The sequence below is a fragment of the Numida meleagris genome, chromosome 2 (assembly GCF_002078875.1).
Source record: "Numida meleagris isolate 19003 breed g44 Domestic line chromosome 2, NumMel1.0, whole genome shotgun sequence".
NCBI lineage: Eukaryota > Metazoa > Chordata > Aves > Galliformes > Numididae > Numida > Numida meleagris.
Genome location: NC_034410.1, coordinates 61,339,410 through 61,358,326, shown reverse-complemented (window position 1 = coordinate 61,358,326; position 18,917 = coordinate 61,339,410). Strand labels below are relative to the sequence as shown.

Genomic DNA, 18,917 nt, shown 5'->3' with positions numbered 1-18,917 from the left:
AGAGTTGTTTTCCAAATTGTAAAGAAGGTTTTTTGTGCCAGAGTTTAACTGAGACCAATGCTTCAACCAGCACCAGACATTAGCTACAAGAGTGAGCAACTGACACACAACAATCCTGCCATGCACAGCATGCTTAGGCAGGAAAATATGTGTGCCTCAGTTGCAAAAGACAGAATAGAGCCTCAAGTATTTGGGCTCCTTCCAAAATAATCCAAATGCTGCTTTTTTGGCAAATAGGGGTCAATGGAGCTAAAAACTCACAGAAGGATTTGGGCATTCATGTGTTTATATACACCCACTCGTTCATTTATTATTCTAAAGCTACTTTACTGAAATCAAATTACATAGCTGACAAGCTGCATAGATAAGAGAGAATAAAAGTAAAATTTAAAATTAGCTGACGATACTACATGATGTAGTGTATATTTGGCACTTTTAGAGTGAGTGATGAGGGTTAACCTAGGGGAAAAAAAATTGCACCTTCCTAAATTGCACCTTAAATTATTAAATAAATTATGAACATGATGGAATGCATTAAATATATAAGCCTGAAGGAGAACAAGAGCATGTGTTTTAACTTTCAAAGCAAAGACAGCATTATTTAAGAAGTGTTGCTTACCGTCTGGATACTTTGTCCGAAGTACATTTCAGTGTTGTAGAAGTTTCCATCATGGCTAACAGGTAAAGTGGTTCTGGCCCAAGGCTCCTCCTTCTGGTTGGGCCACTGCAGTAAGCCACCACCAAGGCAGCTGAGAACAGAAAGTTTCAGCGTATAACGGCCTTTGGGGACCTTATCTTTGACCCCCCTCAGGCACTTGATGTGAATTTCTATCGGCTGTGGTGTCTTGGAGCAGTCAACCTAGGGAGAAGGCTCTGAGTTACTGACCTGGGTTGGGTTGATGTTAACAATACAAATAGCCAGAACAAATTTCTTCAAGAAAACAACTACTGTAAGTATGCTTCTTGTTCGGCCTCCAATTACCCATTGCTAGCATAGGATTTGCAATTAGTGAGGGCAAAAGTCACAGAGATGACAGACAAAAAAATAATAGAAATTCTGCTAATAAAATGTTCAGCATCCTTGAGGGGAAGGTGGAACTGTTGAAGTACAACACCGGAAACAATTAGTCTGCAATTGTAAGGCAGAATTCACTGGAAAGCAACATCTTCAAAGATACATTACACTTTGTAGACAAGCACAAAACAGGACCTGATGAGCAGGCTGCAAGCATGGAGAGACAAGGCAGGCCATGTTTTTGCACTAATTACTAGCATTGCCAAGGCTATCAGTGCTGTGTAATAAGCAGAGTATCCTTTTGCCTTCTGATTATCATATAATCAGATTCTCTTACAAATAGTAATCAAAGTGCAACACATGTAGAGTTTAATAACCACTCCCTACAGGTACATTTTTTCCAAGACCATACAAAGAGTCCAACAGCTGCTTGCTGTCGACAAGATGTTGTCTAAGTTACAGAATATTTAGTATGGAATAAATGTGTTGCGAATCTGAAATGGCTTTTCGGTGCTTTTCTTGTACGCTCAGCTTGCAGTGTGGAGGCTGGCAAAGTAAAGCAGGCACAGCAGTATGATGCCTGCAAGGCTCACCCATGTAAAGGTATAGGGTCCATCCCACTGTGACAACAGACACATGGGTGCTGCCCAAATACAACCTACAGGGTCAAGCATGTAATAGGGAGTTCCATTTTGGCTCCATTGTTGACTTCAGCAGATTCAATGGCCTCTACAATAAGTAATTATTTAGTGCTTCAAATCAGCAGTGGTTTTTTTTCCCCAGTGAGATATCCATTTCCCTCGCTATTTTGAGAAAATGTTAGTACAAGAGTCATCTCCTTCTAATGTAATATGATACAAGAACCCATGCTGCACTTTAGAATCAAATGGCTACCTTGACTACTGGGTTTAGTAGTCTTGCAATTTAAACCTACAGTAGCTAATAATCTCTTCCTTAATCCTGCCTTGGACTTATTTTGGAAGAGATACCATATTTCCATATAGATAGAAAGCTTCTGGAATTAAATGAAGCAGTTAAATAAACAGCTGAATTTGTTAAACTTCTTTTGTTTTTCAACACAAACCATACTTAACAACTAATCTGAATGACAATTATTTTCAGCTTAATTAGAAAATCTTAATTAACAATGAAGATTTAACCTTAATATTTTTGGTTTCAAAATCATATATAAAAAAATTAACATTATGTGAATAAATAAGACAATCTTTTTAAACCTCAAGGCAGGATTACTGATGCAGGCAGACTTCGTTATTAAACACATTCTAAATTAAACGCCTCTATGAATTTTATACTGAAATATATTGTGATAGTCTTGCATGCCAAATGTGACATTTTGTATTTTAGATTCATCTTCTGTAGTAATTTTGGAAATGTCATACAAACAAAGATTTTGTCATTTACCAATGGAATTACTATGCATGGCCGGTTAGCCATCTCTTTTCTGGCTCTTCTGGTTGTTTCAAGTCAGCAAGCCATAAAAAATCTTTATCTCTCTGAAACACAGCAATTTGGAAGATAATCGAATAGTGACTGGGGGGCAGAAACGCCAGTCTGAGGAATTATACCACAATCTCTCTTGCATTTACAACCTTCCTCAAAGCGAGTGTCAGTCGAGTAGGAAAAGGAGATAGAAGATTCATCATATTTCAAGCCTGTCTCATTTGCATGGTGGCATAGCTGTCTCATCTCCTGCTGAAAGACTTTGCTTGGCCAGCGCTGACAAACTGTTTTGAAGAACTCTTGCCATGCCCAAATGATTCATCATTAATAGCTTTAGACATTCTCTTTAAGCGTATAGTTACGACTGCTGGAAAGCATATTTTCAAACCTGCTAAATTCTATCCTCTTAAGCTATGAAAGGAAAAAAAAATACTGATGCAATACAATTGATCTAGTAATTTAGCAGTTTGCTTCAGTGAAAAGAGTACTCACGGAAAACCTCACCTTTGCACAAAGTTCTGCTGCTCCTTTTAATCCAGTACTCATGCCTGCAAGGTTACCAGAGCTGCCTGGAACTTCTCCACATCCATTCACCTCTGCTGCCAACAGCTGGCTTCCTGCTCTGCAGCAGTTACAAAGGGAAGAGGGAAGAAGAACTGAAAAGGAATCAGCTACAATGCAGATGTGAGAAACACTTGCCATTGGAACTATATTGCAGTTTGATGTCTTCCTTGAATATATCATAAGCCCTGCAGGGCACCCAGGGGAAACAACAGTGTGCTACATGGAGAAACAGCTAGGCTTCAAAAAGTAGCATAGGAAAAAAGCAGTCACAGCTCCGGTAATATGCACATTACTTGTCAGTCTGTGCCATAGGCTGACATAAAGGAACTCTGGGGCTCAGATTCTAAATTAACTACGTTAAAGTGGGAAGCCATCGCCTTTGCTGACACTTTTCAGGACTGATAGACATCTTTGGAACATGTCTTTGGGAATCATTGGTTCCTTGGGAAATGGGTTGCCTTTATCAATTTTATATATTACTTTTTTTCTGAAACAGTCTTGTTCTTTTAGATTTGTCTTATATTTTTTATGAATCTAATATAAATTAGTATTATGTATGTAACTAATATGTGTATGTATATATATATACACATACACATATGCATGCACAGCTTTTCAGCTGTATGTGAACAATTAAACCCTCCTTGGCATTCATATGTTAACATTTCATTAAAGTAACTTTTGAGATAATTCTATCTCCACACAGAATTCTTGTTTAGGAGCGGTCCCTCTATCAATACAGAACTCCAGGAAATAGCATAAATACAGATCTTCACCAGACACCCCAACACTACATTACTTAATGCATAGGAGGCATGAAGTGTATTGTAACCTATGAGAAAAAGCCCTGTTTTCTAGAGCACAGCAGGAGCAAACACACAACTGAGTCGTTTACCATAAGCCCTACAAAACTTCGTGCTTTGACAATCCCATTCGATATCTCAACAGATACAGAACCAGGAGCAATCTCTCTGTCCCTGCACTGCACTTGTATCTAAACAGGAATGGCCCTACGCTCTCAGAAGCTGGAGGATGAGCAGGTAATTTGTGGCCCGGGGCCAGTGACAGGAGCTGCCTGCAACATGCCGAGAGATTTGCAAAGCTGGGGACAAATCACTGCACTAGGTACAACTGCAACTCAGGATTAGCTTGGGCATATAGACAATACAGAAAATCAGAGGACAAGCCCTTTTAGGCTGCTAAACCATGCTAAGTTTTTAGTTTAGTTAAGTTTTTTAAGTTTAAACCAGCTAAGTTTTTAGTCACCATCAAAAGAAAATGGTGAAAGCTGGTGTTCATAAAGAAAAAAAAAATCACAAACAAAATTTTGCCTGGCTGCACTTCTGGACCATTCACATTCAGTATTTTTTGACTGGCTTTTGTTCAATTCCAGCATCTACATTCTTGTCCCCACCTTTGCATGCTAGATGATAATATGAGAAGTAAGATTAACATGGTTCTTTATTAAGAAAACTATTTGCAGAGACTTGGCAATCATGCTAAACATCCCAGTCTTGTGCACATATGCTACTTAGGTAGAACAGTTTGAAATCCACTCTTCTGAAGCAGATACTTCTTTCTCCAAGTTCTTGATGCATTGCTTCAACCCATTTTCTACTCAGACTTTCCCTACTCCTTTTAAAAATTATTATTTTAGAAACATAGATATCCATTTTCATCAGTAAAATTACCACTGGCACAGAGCTAAATTGTTTTCCACATTTCTCTACCAGTAGAATTGAATCACATAACTGCATAGGCAACAGCTGAATTAACTGGAAGGTCTGCATAGATGTTAGTGCCAATAACATAGCTGGGAATTTTGACCAAGCCAGGACTATCAAAAGTAAGGACAAGAAACCACGGTGCTCAGGACTGAACATAATAAATGCATGATCAATCATCTTTAAAAGTTTTCTCCCTGAGCTGCATTCAAGTAGACGTGGGTTAAGTTTCCATAATGGAAGGAGCAGAAGATGCTCCTTGAACATTACTAGCTAATTCCTAGAGCTGAAACATCTGAGAAGTTAACTTTTCTCCTCAAGAAGAATCATGTGTTTGTAAGTTTGTACTTATTTAGCTTCTCACAATGGAAATTATTTCATTTAATTTGGTTAGAGCTGCATTGACACAGAGGTTCATTAGGATGCCCATTTGCTTGCAATTCAATTTAAAATTAAATACACTTTGTTGTTGATTTTATTACTTTTAAACTACTGTATCTATTGCCTTTATTAGCTGCTAATACACAATTATGAAGGTAAACAGTTTCCATTACTGAACATCAAACATTTAAATAACCGCATTTGATCTCTTTTTGGGTTGTACCGTTTTTCTCCTTTCTCCCCTTTCGCTGGGTATTAGATTCAAGAGAATAATTTAGTCAGTCAAGTTAGACCTCTTTTGTGCTCTCCAGAATGCTCATCAGCTGTCACAGTAAACAGAACTTAGCTATATCCATGAGGGTTATTTATTTCCTCCATTCATTTCTTTACAGGTAATTTGACACATGTATTTATCTGAAGGTCATGCATAGCTTGATCATGAAAACATTGCTCTAATTCATATTTCCTTCACTCTCTGAGGGTAACTCAGAGGCAGGGATGAAGGGCACGGGGAGAAGCCATTTGGTCACCTTTTGAAGTGCACTGTGTATAGCACTTAAGAATTGCAGACCAAGCAGGGTATCTGAAAATGGAGGTAACCAAAACAGAGGCTTCTTTCAGAAGAACAGGCTTAATTTTTCTAGGCCTGAGGTCCTTTGTCTGGGAGAAGTTCCATTCATTAATATCTGTAAAGCAAGCACTGAAAGGCCTTTGGAAGGAAAGCACATTAGATGAAGTACAAAGTAGCCCTTATCTGACATACCTTTGAAAGAGTTTATGAATCCTGGCTTGCAACTTTTGTTTGTTGTGGTGAGAGGCTTCCTTGTGGTCCTTTGAGTCCTACAAGCAAATAATAATAATAACAATAGCAACAATAATAATTCAGTTTGTTTCCAAATATACTGAAAATAAAAGCTATAAATACACAATTTTCCAAAGGTTTGCCTAAAGTCTTCTGGTTGAAGATTTAAAGAAGCAGTTAGGAATTTTATCTACCACTACTTTATTCCATCACATTCTCCTTTTTTTTTTTCCCGTAAATTTTTGCATATATATACTACATTATTTCTAAGGGAAAGCACATTCTAATCTTCCCTGAAAAGCTTCATTTGTACAACGTGCATTTGCACAGTGTAATGTCCACAACACTTTTTTGCAGTATCTAAATGTCACAGATACATATGCGTACATATATGCATATGTAAGTTTGCTTGTGCACATACGACAAGATGTAACATACAAAACAATTACTCACAGAATACTGGAGAGCCGCAGTTTGCCCTGCTTTAAATTTGCTCCAAAACTTGAGGCCCTGTATCACCACTGGTGTTTTTAGGATATTGGGTAAGAGGGACTGATATTTTTGGATGTTGCAACACATGGGAGGCTAACTTAGTTAAGCCATCATCACCCCCAGCAGTTCTACTACAGCTGTCCAGCATGAAGCTCTTGGACTACTTCTGGCTGAAGTTCACCACCAGCCTCCAGAACAGGCACTAGGCCCCATGTTTTCTCCCACCCCCAATAATGCTGGCACTGAGTTTTTCTGCAACTGGGTGAATCACCACCTACACCGTTTCGGAAAGGCTGGGATCTGGCTCCAGTCCCATCTCTGCTCTGGTAGTGTTCAGAGCTTTCTGGTGAGGGCAGTCTGGGTTGCCATAGCTGGGACATTTGGAAGCGTGCTCAGCAACAATGCTCAATGTCCTCAAGAATGCTTAATGATAAAAGCTTCCAATCAGAGTTTGGTGGCAGATGGGATGAGTGTTTAAAGTTTTGGACTGAAGCAGTTAAAGCTAAAGTTAAGCTGAAAGAAAGGCTTAGTTCATAATTTGTCTGCTGGATCCAGCTCTTAGGAATGCCTGGGACAGCCATTTTTATGAGGTAGGCATTTAGATTAAGAAATAAGAAGACATAGAAAACTCGTTCCACCTAAAATATCAAGTAGCTTTAAGAGTACAACACTTTTCAGACAATCCCAGTCTAGGCTTTTGCTGAGCAGGAATATATATATTTTTTAATTGATTATATTACCAGACTCCCATAGCTATCCAATCCCCTTGTTTATCTTTCTAATCTTAATTAAATAATGAATATTCAAAAGAAAATATGAATCAGGGTTCTCTGTATGAACTGCACTGTTTTCCATCTCTCTGCTTCTGAAGCAGCTGTGGGAATGTGAGTTAAAACTATTTCTTCCAGATCCTAGTAAAATATTTGTCACAGTGTGTCATGATAATTTTTAAAAAGCTCTATCATCTACCTAATAAATTTGTTAAGTTTATTCAAATCTTATTGAACAGGAAAAGTGCAATGAGTCATGGTTAATATTTCTTTACCTACACTAAGAAATAAAATATATCAAAAATTCAGTGCTTAGGGTCCTATTCAGAAAACCTCTAAGAGTCTGTAATACATCTTCTACATGATTAAAAAAAAAAAAAAAAAAAAAACAGGAAACTAGCTTCAAAATGAATTATTCACCACCTTGAATAAATTTCCATCTTTCCTATTTGCAAAACCCCAAAGTCAGTTATGTAAATTTTAACCTACACTAATTACCTCAGGGGTGTGCAAGCTAAAGGAAAGTAGATGCAGTAGAAAAAAAAAAAAAAAAACCTAGACATTTCCATCACCAGGAAGCAATTTAATAGAGGAAAAAATGTGTAAGTTTTCAAAACCAGAGCAGCCCATGTAATTTTTTTTAAATGTGGTTTAATCATTGCCGCAATACCCCTTGAATCAGAGATTTACAGGAATAAACTCAAGAGCCTTTTCTCAAGGCATATACCATCGCACACATAACTAAGCCCGTTTCTCATCATGACACCCGCATTGTCTAGACTGTAAAAATGACCCATTGTTGGCAATGGGCGTTCCCAACAAGAAGGCATGAAATGTGGTTTCACTTCATGTCGACGCAGACATTTAGGGGCCCCTTCAGAAAGTGACTAAAAGCTGGGAACCACAGAAGATCCTTCAGAGCTCGCAAGGGGTGTGATGGAGAAAGCAGGGTATTGCTTGAAGACAGAAGGGCTCCATCACAGCACCGCTTTACTAGGCAGCCTAATACCAGGCAGCACTTTATCTGTGGAGTCCTCTTCTTCATATATCTTCCTCAGATTCTTCATTGGATATCTTGAGGTTTAATTATGTAAATGGCTCATCTACTGATTTCATTGAGCACGATCAAGACCAATATTATAACAAAGTCTTTCAGTCTGGGCTCAGCATCGAGACAAACAATGGTAAGTGTTGTTCCTACAGTAGGCAAAAACAAGAACCTGACTCAATACTATTAATCAGTGCTGACTGACAATTTTCATTGTGAAACTATTTCACAAATGATAAATTTTGATTCCTGTAGCAATTTTCAATTTGGAAAAAAATCAACAAAATCCCATCCAAAGACATCCTTTTCATTTAGGAGAAACTGTACAAAATTCAACAAAGTTTTGCTTAAAACAGAATTGGTTTTCTATCATTTAACAAAGACTTGCCATAAAATATTTACCCTCCATTTTTTGTTCATTCCTAGTAGTGCTATTGCAAACTTCTGCTAAGCGATTCACTTTGTCGTGATTTGAAACAGCCAGTGGAGCCTAGCTCTGATGAGATAGCATTCCTTGTGAGGAGAGCTGTGAGGGCTCACCTTCTTCCTCACTAAGTAGGGGCACAGAAGAGGAAGTGCGAGGACACTACCAAGTAGGATCTCCAGCAGCTCCCACTACCCACAGGTATCCCACATACAGGGAATCCTAGTGTTTCACTTCCATTCTTCTCCTAGAGAAATCCCTTACCAGTATGTCACAGTGCAGGTAGAAACAAGCGTAAAAGGCTGACATCCCAACTATACACATCCAAACAAAAGCTTTTCAGGGTTTCCATCTGCTCATCCCAAAACATTTTGCAGTGAAATCCCATCCTCCTCATTTTCACATGTGGAAGAAGTGAGGTGCAAGTCTCCTCATTTTCACATGTGGAAGAAGTGAGGTGCAAGTGACTTGCTTGAGCTTACCTAACAAACAATCATCAGGACTAGAAACAAACGCCACATCTCTAGTCCCAGCAGCACCACCCAGCCCTCCCCCTCCACATTCTGGCTGCTATAAGATAGTTTATTTACAGGAACATTCAAGGTCTAGTGCACTGCATAGCACAAAACAAGCAAAAAATAAAGAACCATTTGTGATCAAGAAAAAATTTTCGAGATATGTTAACTTTTGTGCAATGCGAGATTTTGAGAGACGTATCTTCTCCGTATTAAAATCGAAGAGGTCACAAGGAAATTAGGTACTGAGAAATAAGTGGGATGAGTGTTCTTCATTGAAAGCAGAGTCCAGCAACTGGACAGTGCCGGCCCTGAGAGCTGCACATATTGGAATTTGATTGACCTTGTCTAGGAGATGGCTACAAACCACGTTTAAAGTTGTGTCAAAATCCTGTGCACATGGTAGCATTATTCATGGTGCTCTCTGCCAAAAACATGCCACAAACTCTCAGTCAAGTTTTCAAAAGGGAAAAAGAAAAAGCAACCCCCCTGCCATGACTTTCCCTCCAAAGAGAAAATAAAACTAATTTACTGTTCATGAGCATAAAATTTAAAACTTAGACAATTGAGACATTTGTAACAGCTAGAAAAAAAAAAAAAAAGAGGTCATGCTCTTTCAGAATTGGTCCTGCAGAACACAAAGTGAGATTTAGTTTAGTCATGCTCCAGCCTCTTTACACTGAGTAATATGAATACATTTAGTGACATTATAGTCTGATCATTTTAATAAATTTGTAAAGCATTGCATTATCTCTAATAACCTTTCAACAGTGAAGACTGAGATACCAATCAACATAGAACGGCGGTATACTGCTCCAGAGCTAGATGTTTTATAGAACATAAGTATTAAATTCAAGACACTAATTTTGAACAACTTAGGAAAGTTAAACACTGGTTGTAAAGCAAATATGCTACACAAATTCCTGAATTTCCGTAAAATTCAGATATTTTCATTCAGGGTTTTGATCCAAGAGGAACAATACAAACAAATTAAAGAACTTGAATCACTTCTCTTAAGATGCTCCAAAAAATCCTTGTAGGGATCTCTGCTGCAGAGCTACCCAGCTCCTGCAAAATAAAGATTTTTCCTCTCTGGCCTCACAAGGGAGGACTTGCCCTTCTCATTTCTGTCATGCTGTACACAGAGAGACCACCTGTAGTTTCTCCAGGACCACTAGATATTCCTTCAAGTGCTTCTCATTTCACAGTTGAGAAGATATAGCATCAAGGTCATAAAGCTTTGATGTCCTCATCAAAATCTACAGTGTGTCACAAGTGTATGCAAGGCCATTTATCAGAGTGTCTGACAACCATAGCAGAGCACTGAAAATGTACAATGCTGCAGTGCTGCTTCCAAGTGATGAAGAGACTTTCAGCATAAATATGCTACCCTGTGAAAGCTCTGCTAGTTCAGATGTCTTCAGATGAGCTTAGAAATCAGTAGCTACTAAGAAGATCTGGGTAATCTTAGCCTAAATATCAAGGTGTAGTGGAAGATGATAACCACAGTTAGGCAACATATTCTCTACAGTACAAATTCACTTAGCACAAGCAATGCCAGTGGAAACTATGTCAATCCCTGAATTTAAAATGGGTAGTTCGTGTTAAGAAAGAAAAAAGTGTTTATAAGCTAAGTAACAAACGCAGGTTTTACTTCTCTACTTTCTGGATACCAGCAGCAAACTATGGCATGAACAGCTGAAGGAGAAACTGAAAGGAAATACTGACCCAAAGTACTGAGACTTTTTTTGTGGTTTTCCCCCCCATTCTTCCTTAATTTAGAAATGTTTGTTAGTTTCAGCACAGAATGTTTTTATTATTTCTATATACTTTTCAAAGTCCCTCATGAAATTTTACTCCTTTAATTCTCTCATTTTTCCCTAAAGCTGGTATCTATTTTTAGGCCCGTTTTGCAGATAGGCAAAACTGAGTCATAGTAACAAATTTGCTTGTTATAGCCCCATAAAAACTGATGTTTAAGTCTGAGGTTACAGTCCAGATCTTTCTCAGTCCCATTCCTTTTTCCATCTGACAACACAGCATTGCCTCACAAATTTGTCTGCATAATTGTAATCTAAAAGCATAATCTTTAGTTTTATTCAATAACTTCCATTTACATTGGCTTTTACGTCATCTTCTATTTCAAGCGTGCAAATACAGTTGAACACTTGGTAATTAAGAAACATTCACCCACCATTAGTATATGAAAAGTACAGCGAGGGATACAATTTAGGTACACTTTACTGTATAAGTGACTTAAATACAACAGTGAAAATTACAAGTTGAAATGTCTAGAAATTTTTCTCTACAGAGAACAGATCTCCTCCTGCAAGCCCCCATCCTGTTCTATTTCTTTTCTACTTCAAGAAAAATGCGTAATTGGTTCTCATTTTCAGCTGCAATGTAAGCCCTGCTAGTCTGATCTGTTCCCCAAATGCTAACGTGAACAATGGTATCATAGCATCATGCTATGATGACACATCATTGAATGTATACGTTTTGGTATATGTTCTCATTCTAACCTTTAGCTCCAAAACCTGTGTCCATTCTAAGGGTCTACCACAGGAGTGAGAGAAAACAACTGTGTTAACAGATTGTCAGCAGGTTAAGCAATAATGATGATTTCCCAGGTAAGCAAATAAGTATGCATGTAATGCAACTGAATTGTCTTTCCCAACATTTCTATGCTTCTCAGTTTACAGATGACCTGGTTATGTTTCACATTAAGAAACTGGTGTGAACAACTCCAAAGCCCTTAAACTCAAATTGCACACTGAAAGCCTTATTTACCTCAATGTTATCCCTGCTTTGAGCAGGAGGTTGGACTAGAAAGTCTCCATTGGTCTTTCCACTACTAAATTATTCTATTCCATGAAGCAAAGCTCAAAAGTATATATTCCTCTCAGCAAATTCAACTCTAATGTAAAAATAGCTTCCTCTAAATAAATTCAACTCTAATGTAAGACCACAAAAGGAAAAAGTACAACATTGAGACCAATTAATTTATTTGTAGCTCAGTAAAACTTGTGTAGTCTATCAACTCTCCTGAGGAGTCTGCTGTCATAAAAGCTAGTCAGCAGTACCCTTAACTACAGCTTGGGTACAGCTTCTTTTCTTTTTTCTTTTTTTTTTTTTCTTTTTTTCTTTTTTTTTTTTGGTACTAAAAATACAAATAAAATTTCTCAGGGAAAAAATGACTGGAAAATACATAAGCAACTAATTTTTTTTCACTCTATTTATTTTTGCAGGTTTGTGCCTCTACGCATCAACAGTGTTATTTCATTCCTTTTCAATAATCATATGAGTTCTGCTTCTTTTAACAGGTGTCAGTATTTGATGAAGTCACTTAAACTTCAATAGGACCTGGCAGTCACCAATACTCTTTGATGAATCTTTCCAGTAGCCCCTGTTTATTGAACCATGGGAAATGGGCTTCCTTACTTGAGTCTGTATTAGGATAATGAGCCAGAGAGCTGACCAGTCAAATTACCTTTAGCAGCAGCAAATGCAGTATCATCATTTACAGTAGCTGTACAATTCATTGTTCCAGCTCAACAGAATACCAAAAATATTTTTAGTTGTTTCATTCCCTTTCTGATCTTAAAAAAAATTGAAAGAACACAGTAAAAAAAATCAGTGAAATTCTTTGCAACGAAATATTAAGTATTTTCACATGATTTTCATTACTGTCAATTAATTATTTACTTCACTTAAAATTCATATAATTCCTGAACAAAACAATCAAAAGAGGATTGCAATTAAAAAGAGCAGCCATATCAGTGTTGGTTTCCTGACAGCACAATGACAGGTCCTTGACAAACATGTAAAACATCTTTTCTAGAGTTCTGCTTCTATTGAGATTCATTTCCATCCTTCCCCTTCCATCCCCTCTGCCTCCAGAAGAAAACGTCTGTAAATCTGAGTGTTTAGAAGCAACAGAGAGAAGCCTTAGCAGTTTGGAGTGCTCCCAGGCACTTCCTACTGAGGAAGCAGGAGTAAGCCTGACAGAGAAAAACATACTTAGAAACATCAGATTGCCACTGTGGTAAAGTCCCATAGCTACATATATGGTTTGGCTTTGAGTCTGCCCGATGAGTGCTGATTCACAGCTGATGGTCATAGACTCTCACAAGGCAGTAAGTAAATACGAAGTCCAAAGCAAGAAATGTGGTATCCCAGGCTCTGAGAAGCTGACCTTGTGTGTTTCCCCTCAAGCTTAGATTTCAGTGATGTGCTTTCCTTGAAGGCCTAAAGCAGTCTACCTAGTAGGACTATGATGAGTTTGATGAGTGTATCCTGATGACATACTCCAATACAAAGTGCTAAATACTTCTGATGGGTGTAGATTTTAGTCTACCTGTGCCATTCTTCTTCCTCAGTAAAATGGGGATACATGTATTTCCTACTATTTCACATAAATGAAATGGAAATCATTCTCTTAACAGACCATGGAGAAGCTTTGAAACTCAAATAATGAGTGTAGCGTAAAAGCAGCTTAGCTAAAGCAAAGTAACCCACCTTTAAGGCGTGATGTAAAAGAAACATTGTCAACTTTAGTATTTTTGACCTACAATTCTCAATAAAACTAAAGAAATGTCTCATTTGAACATCATAGCCATATAAAATCTTGGCAAATGTCAAAAAGGAGCAGCCAGGTTTCAGTGAGGAAAAGTCACATTTCGATTCCACATTGCTTTTAGGTGCATACATTCACACAAACATCATATTCACACAAATGATCACACAGGATAGTACAGCACTTAATAGGCTACAGTGTTGGTGAGGGGGAGGTCTGTAGATACCATCAGAATACAAATGACAGTGTTATCCAAGGGTGCAGAACATGCAAATAGATGTGTGTTTGCCGTATTCCACTGAATAAATCTTGGTTAGAAGGAATTGCCTTTCACAGTACCAAATTTACCCACATTATCCACCATTAACCAATGTAAAACTAATCATCCCATCACCATGTAAACTGATCTCTCTGACAGGGCAAGGTATCAGAGCAATGATGAGATTGGCCCTGAAAGAATATTAGGTCTAAGGCTCAGAGGTATTAACCGTTGTTTAACTGAATGGTAAATCTCTTGAAGAAAGGCAACACTGTATTATTATCCAACCTTCAACAAATATCTCATTTCGTACTATTCAACTGCTGGTACCAAAGAGTAAAACTTGCACTTTGCTTCTAAAGGTTCTTCATTAATTTCTACTGAAGACAGGTATCAAAACTGTTTATATGGCTGTAATGACCAAGTACTGCAAAGTGTTATGCTAGCACAGAGGATTAAATGCAGCATCTGAGTTCTACAGAGAAAGACGGAGGTTGAGAACAAAGCGTACTTAATCAAGGACACTGGTCAAGATGCAGGAAGATGATGGCCAAGTAGGAATAGATACTCTTGAATGCTGAGGAAATATTGGTCCTTACAATTGCCCCACTCTTAACTTCTACGAAAACTCACATTAGTTTGGGTAGTCACTTTTATTGTCTCTGCTCAGAAACAGCTGAAAATCCCAGAGCTGGTACTTTTCCATGGCATTTGAACCAATGATTGGCAAGATTGTGTTGTCATCAAGTGCAATCTCATGCCAGTCTCCAGTGTTTGCTACATCCTCAGCAGTCTCACATGTTTTGAAAGCATCTTTTCTTTAATCAAACACGTTAAGCCAGAATTATGTCAGGTCTCTCCTCTGTACATTTCTCTGCTCTGTACAATCAAGTTCTGCCCATAAGCATGTATCCCTGCATTATCTCATTACAGATGGTAATGCATACCCTGCATTGGTTGTACTTGGAACACAGTCCCAAAATTATGATTTTCTTTTAATACTGTTCATTTTTCTTTATTAAAAGCAAGTGTCACTGAGGCTTTTGTAAGGCTACATTGTAGGCCACAGGAAATAGTACTGCATTCAGAATTCAATATTCTTCAATGTGTTTGTTAATCAAATATTGATATCTGCTTAATGTTTCTTTACAACAACCTACTGGATCTCCCCTTATGTTTTTCTTGTTGACCTCAGCTATCAGCTTTTACATTCACAAAACAGAATATGAAACAAAGACTCAGCTTAGAGTTTCAGAGCTAAAATCTTGCAAAGCTCTTTTTCATCCCCCTATGGATAATGCATCAGCTGTTTCAAAAACTTTTAATCACGATGATCTCACGCACTGAGCTTCTGTTTAAACAAAAGCCACCCATTTACCATGAAGCTAAAAGCAGAGGAGAAGAGTAATGAACTACAGGGTGAAGAGTTAATGTCTTCATTGTACAGTGCTGCTGGCAAAGTTCTAGTGCAAATCAAATGCCTTATTGGAGGACATTTTCGGAAGTCTAAAGAGAAGTAGAGTGAACTCAGGTGTGTTTCTGAACCTCGGTTATACATCCATTCTCACGCACAGTAAACTATCATTTGTTATTTTTAACCCTTGGACTCCCATGTCTTGTTTTCATTTTGTCAAAGCAAAGGAATGTGTGAGATGTCTATTAGACTCCTTCACTCAGCCTGAGGGTTAATTACTCAGTTGGGTAGACATTTGAAAATATTATGTTACCTCTAACGGCAAAATTGATAGAAGCTTGTTTCAGGCTCACTTTATGTCATTGTGGCAGATTAAATTAACTAATCATAAATTATGCTGGCTAAAGTACATCTGTTACTCACTAAACCTGCAGATGGAAGGGAAGGATTTTTTTTCAATACAAAGTAAATACCACGCAGTGAATTAAAGACTTTTTCAAACCAATAAACGAACAATCAAGAAGCAAAAATTGGAAGTATCCCAAAGATAGCAGTAGCAGATTCTAAAGAATAGGACAGCATTCCAACACCAAACTTGCAACTGCTACAAAAAGTACTCAGCACTGCAGTACCACAAAGGCTGATCCACAGATCTTGGACAGAAGGCACATTAAAGACCAGGGAACGTTCACATTTTTGTTACGTGCATTGGAAAACTAGTATGACATAAAGGGTGCATTTTTGCAACCTCAGTTTCCAATGTCATCTTCTGTTTTCTGCTGAAAGCAACCAAAAGCCCCATTCCTGTCTGCTTCCAAGATAAGGATGGGTCTATAAACCAATGAGGTAGAAGCCAATATAGATTTTATAGTGATCCTCTGGTAATGCTCAGCATTGCGCAATGTGGATGTAACATCTTGTACCACATCAGTATAACTGAATTCCTGAAAAGGACTTGGACAGCTGAAGTTGGAGATGTGTGGCAATAAGGGACAGAAAACAGTCATTCACAATCTTTTCTATGCCATATAAAGCACTGAGTCCCCATCTGCAATTACAGAACCTATCCTGATGATAGACTAGCTCAATCACGTTAAATAAGGATTTTCTTTTTCTTTTTCAAACAAACTAAGGTAGAAATGCAACAAGTGTGTCTAAATGATCCTCCCAATGACTATGTTCAGGAAGAAGGTAAAGACAGAACTGAATAATTTATTGTGTTCTTTCAGGTGCCACAGAGCCTTGCAAATATTTGGAGGCATGTGAATAGTCCAAACTTAAAGTGAAAACTCTCAACGTATTATGAAGTCTTCTGGAAAGTTGCTGTGCCCCAAGTTCAACTGTTCTCAGGTTCTCACTCCATCAGCTCCATGAAGCAGGTGACATTTTTCCCTCCTTTTCCCTCCTCATGTTCTCTGAACAACCTTTCCCAAACCACCTTCTATGCATGATGCAATGAAAATGTCATCCAGAAAGAAATACAGCAAAACCCTGGTGTTTAGGGGGAAGCAGCAAGGAAAGGAATTGTGTCCCCACAAATGTCAGCAAGGAAATGACGAGGCTTGGTCCTGCAATGAAAAAATCCTAAAAACTTCCCGTGAAAAGAAAAGAAAGCTTAGACCACCATTAGTCACGGGATAACCTATTTTAAGCCCATCGGAGCCAGTGTGCTGTTCTCATGTTGCTAATTAAAAATGATAGATTCATCAATTAATCTCTCTTCCTGTCCCCTAGTCTTGCTATAAGATTTTTCAAAGGGACAAATGGTAGTTAGGTGCCCACAAGTATCATTTCAGCCCTGAAAACTTGCATCTTTGTCAACACGAACCCAACCGTGTCTCGTCAGACTACGCAACAACAAAAAGAAAACCACAGGAAGCCTTGGCACTCTGAAAAACACAACAGATTTATAAACTGGGAATAATTGTAGCCTCTCTACAATAAATATTGCTACATAAATTCTTCCTGGATTCCAATCCAAACTTTCTTGTTGATAGATGAATAAGCCTCTGTTAAATTTGTCAGAGAGAGATGTCCTAAGCTTAGGCTCTTGACTGAAACTCAATTGCAATACTTACTGCAGAGCAGTAAGGAACACCCCACTATTTAGGAAAGGAGCAATGAAAGCAATCTATTTTTATTCACACTGAAATGGAGACAAAGACAAAGGCTCTGCTATTAGCTAAGCAAAGTTCCAGTGACATAAAGCAAGCCAATAAAATGGGTTATCTTTTTCTCCTTCAATATTTGTATCATTGGGCAGTGAAATAGAATTGGGGTGTACAAGGTCAACAAGCCAGCATCACGTTATGAAGACAGCGATAAAATTATCTTATAGTTCTTAAGTCTGACCTGTTCCAGTGAAAAGCTGCCAAACATAATTATGTCATCTTGAACATCTCTCTCGAACTGTTCAATATATGAAGGAATCACTTCATCTTCAAGCTCCCTGTGAAGGTCACATGTCTTACTGAAGCTGACAGGCATCACAGAGTCTGAAGAATCTTCACTGGAGACAGGGGCTGCTTGAAACAAAAGTGGTGGAATCTCTCTTAGCAAATGAGATTTCATGCATTGATTAGTACTTCTCGGTTGTGATGTTTGGTCCACCAAAATACAAAGATAGCAATTCATACCACAAAATTAAAAGATATGAGTAAATATAAAACAACTGGCAGATTCCAAATACCATTAGTGGGAAAACTATCCTTAAGAGCAAAGTCAGCATACAGGAACAGCTTGTTCCTTAACAAGCTCAAAAAGGATACTCCGGAAGTCCATGGTCACTTCACTCCCCCCATAAACCTTAGAGGAATTTTGATTCGGAGTGACTTTGGTTTTCATTCCTCGGGAAGATTAGGAATAACTGCAATTGGAAGGGAGGCTTAGGTGGAGCCACACCAAGCATTTCATCTTCCTCCCACTCACCCTGAAGGATCAGATTCCTCCCCCAGGTGTGTTCACAGCTCCCACCTAATTAATTGGGTTCGGTTCTGCTCTCACCCACATCATTCCATTGATTTCACTGCCATGATGTATGCAGAACCGAAGGGTACATGCTGTATGTACATAAAAAATAAATCTCATTCAGAAAGCTGATCTTACAGAGAAACTTTCCTTTTTTCACTCCAACACATTACTTAAAAACACATCTTCTCATTGATATCTGCTGCAGTACAAATATTAGTTGGGCTCATAGATAATAAAGACAATTATTTTTGCTCATTTCTCCATATTAGGATCACTAAGATATGACAGATATCAGGTTGTCCACATCTGACTTCATATTTCTGTGTATAAGTGCATGTTTTTATAGTTGCTCTTGCCTTTCTCTACAACAAAATGACATATCTAGTTATTTGCCTTCCTTTTTCCCGATCCTAAGACATGAAAGCAGCTAGAAGACTTATTTCTCCCTCTGCTTTGATGTCCCTCATTCTTTAATGAAGACCAGAAAAGGAAAGATAAAACT

At 38.1% G+C, this 18,917-nt stretch overlaps 1 protein-coding gene across 18 annotated transcripts in view; it reads right to left on the bottom strand.

Moving 5' to 3' along the window:
- The window catches only part of LOC110393701, a 219,892-nt gene that overhangs the window by 120,336 nt on the left and 80,639 nt on the right, over positions 1-18,917 (bottom strand). For 16 of the 18 annotated variants that reach the window (XM_021386865.1, XM_021386871.1, XM_021386870.1 and 13 more), the window contains 4 exons: positions 17,798-17,970; positions 5,909-5,985; positions 2,981-3,098; positions 620-859 (listed from right to left, as the gene is read on the bottom strand). In XM_021386865.1, coding sequence (XP_021242540.1) covers positions 620-859; positions 2,981-3,098; positions 5,909-5,985; positions 17,798-17,970 — 608 coding nt within the window. The remainder of the gene's footprint in view (positions 1-619; positions 860-2,980; positions 3,099-5,908; positions 5,986-17,797; positions 17,971-18,917) is intronic. The other 2 variants (XM_021386868.1, XM_021386881.1) reach the window with 1 other exon arrangement.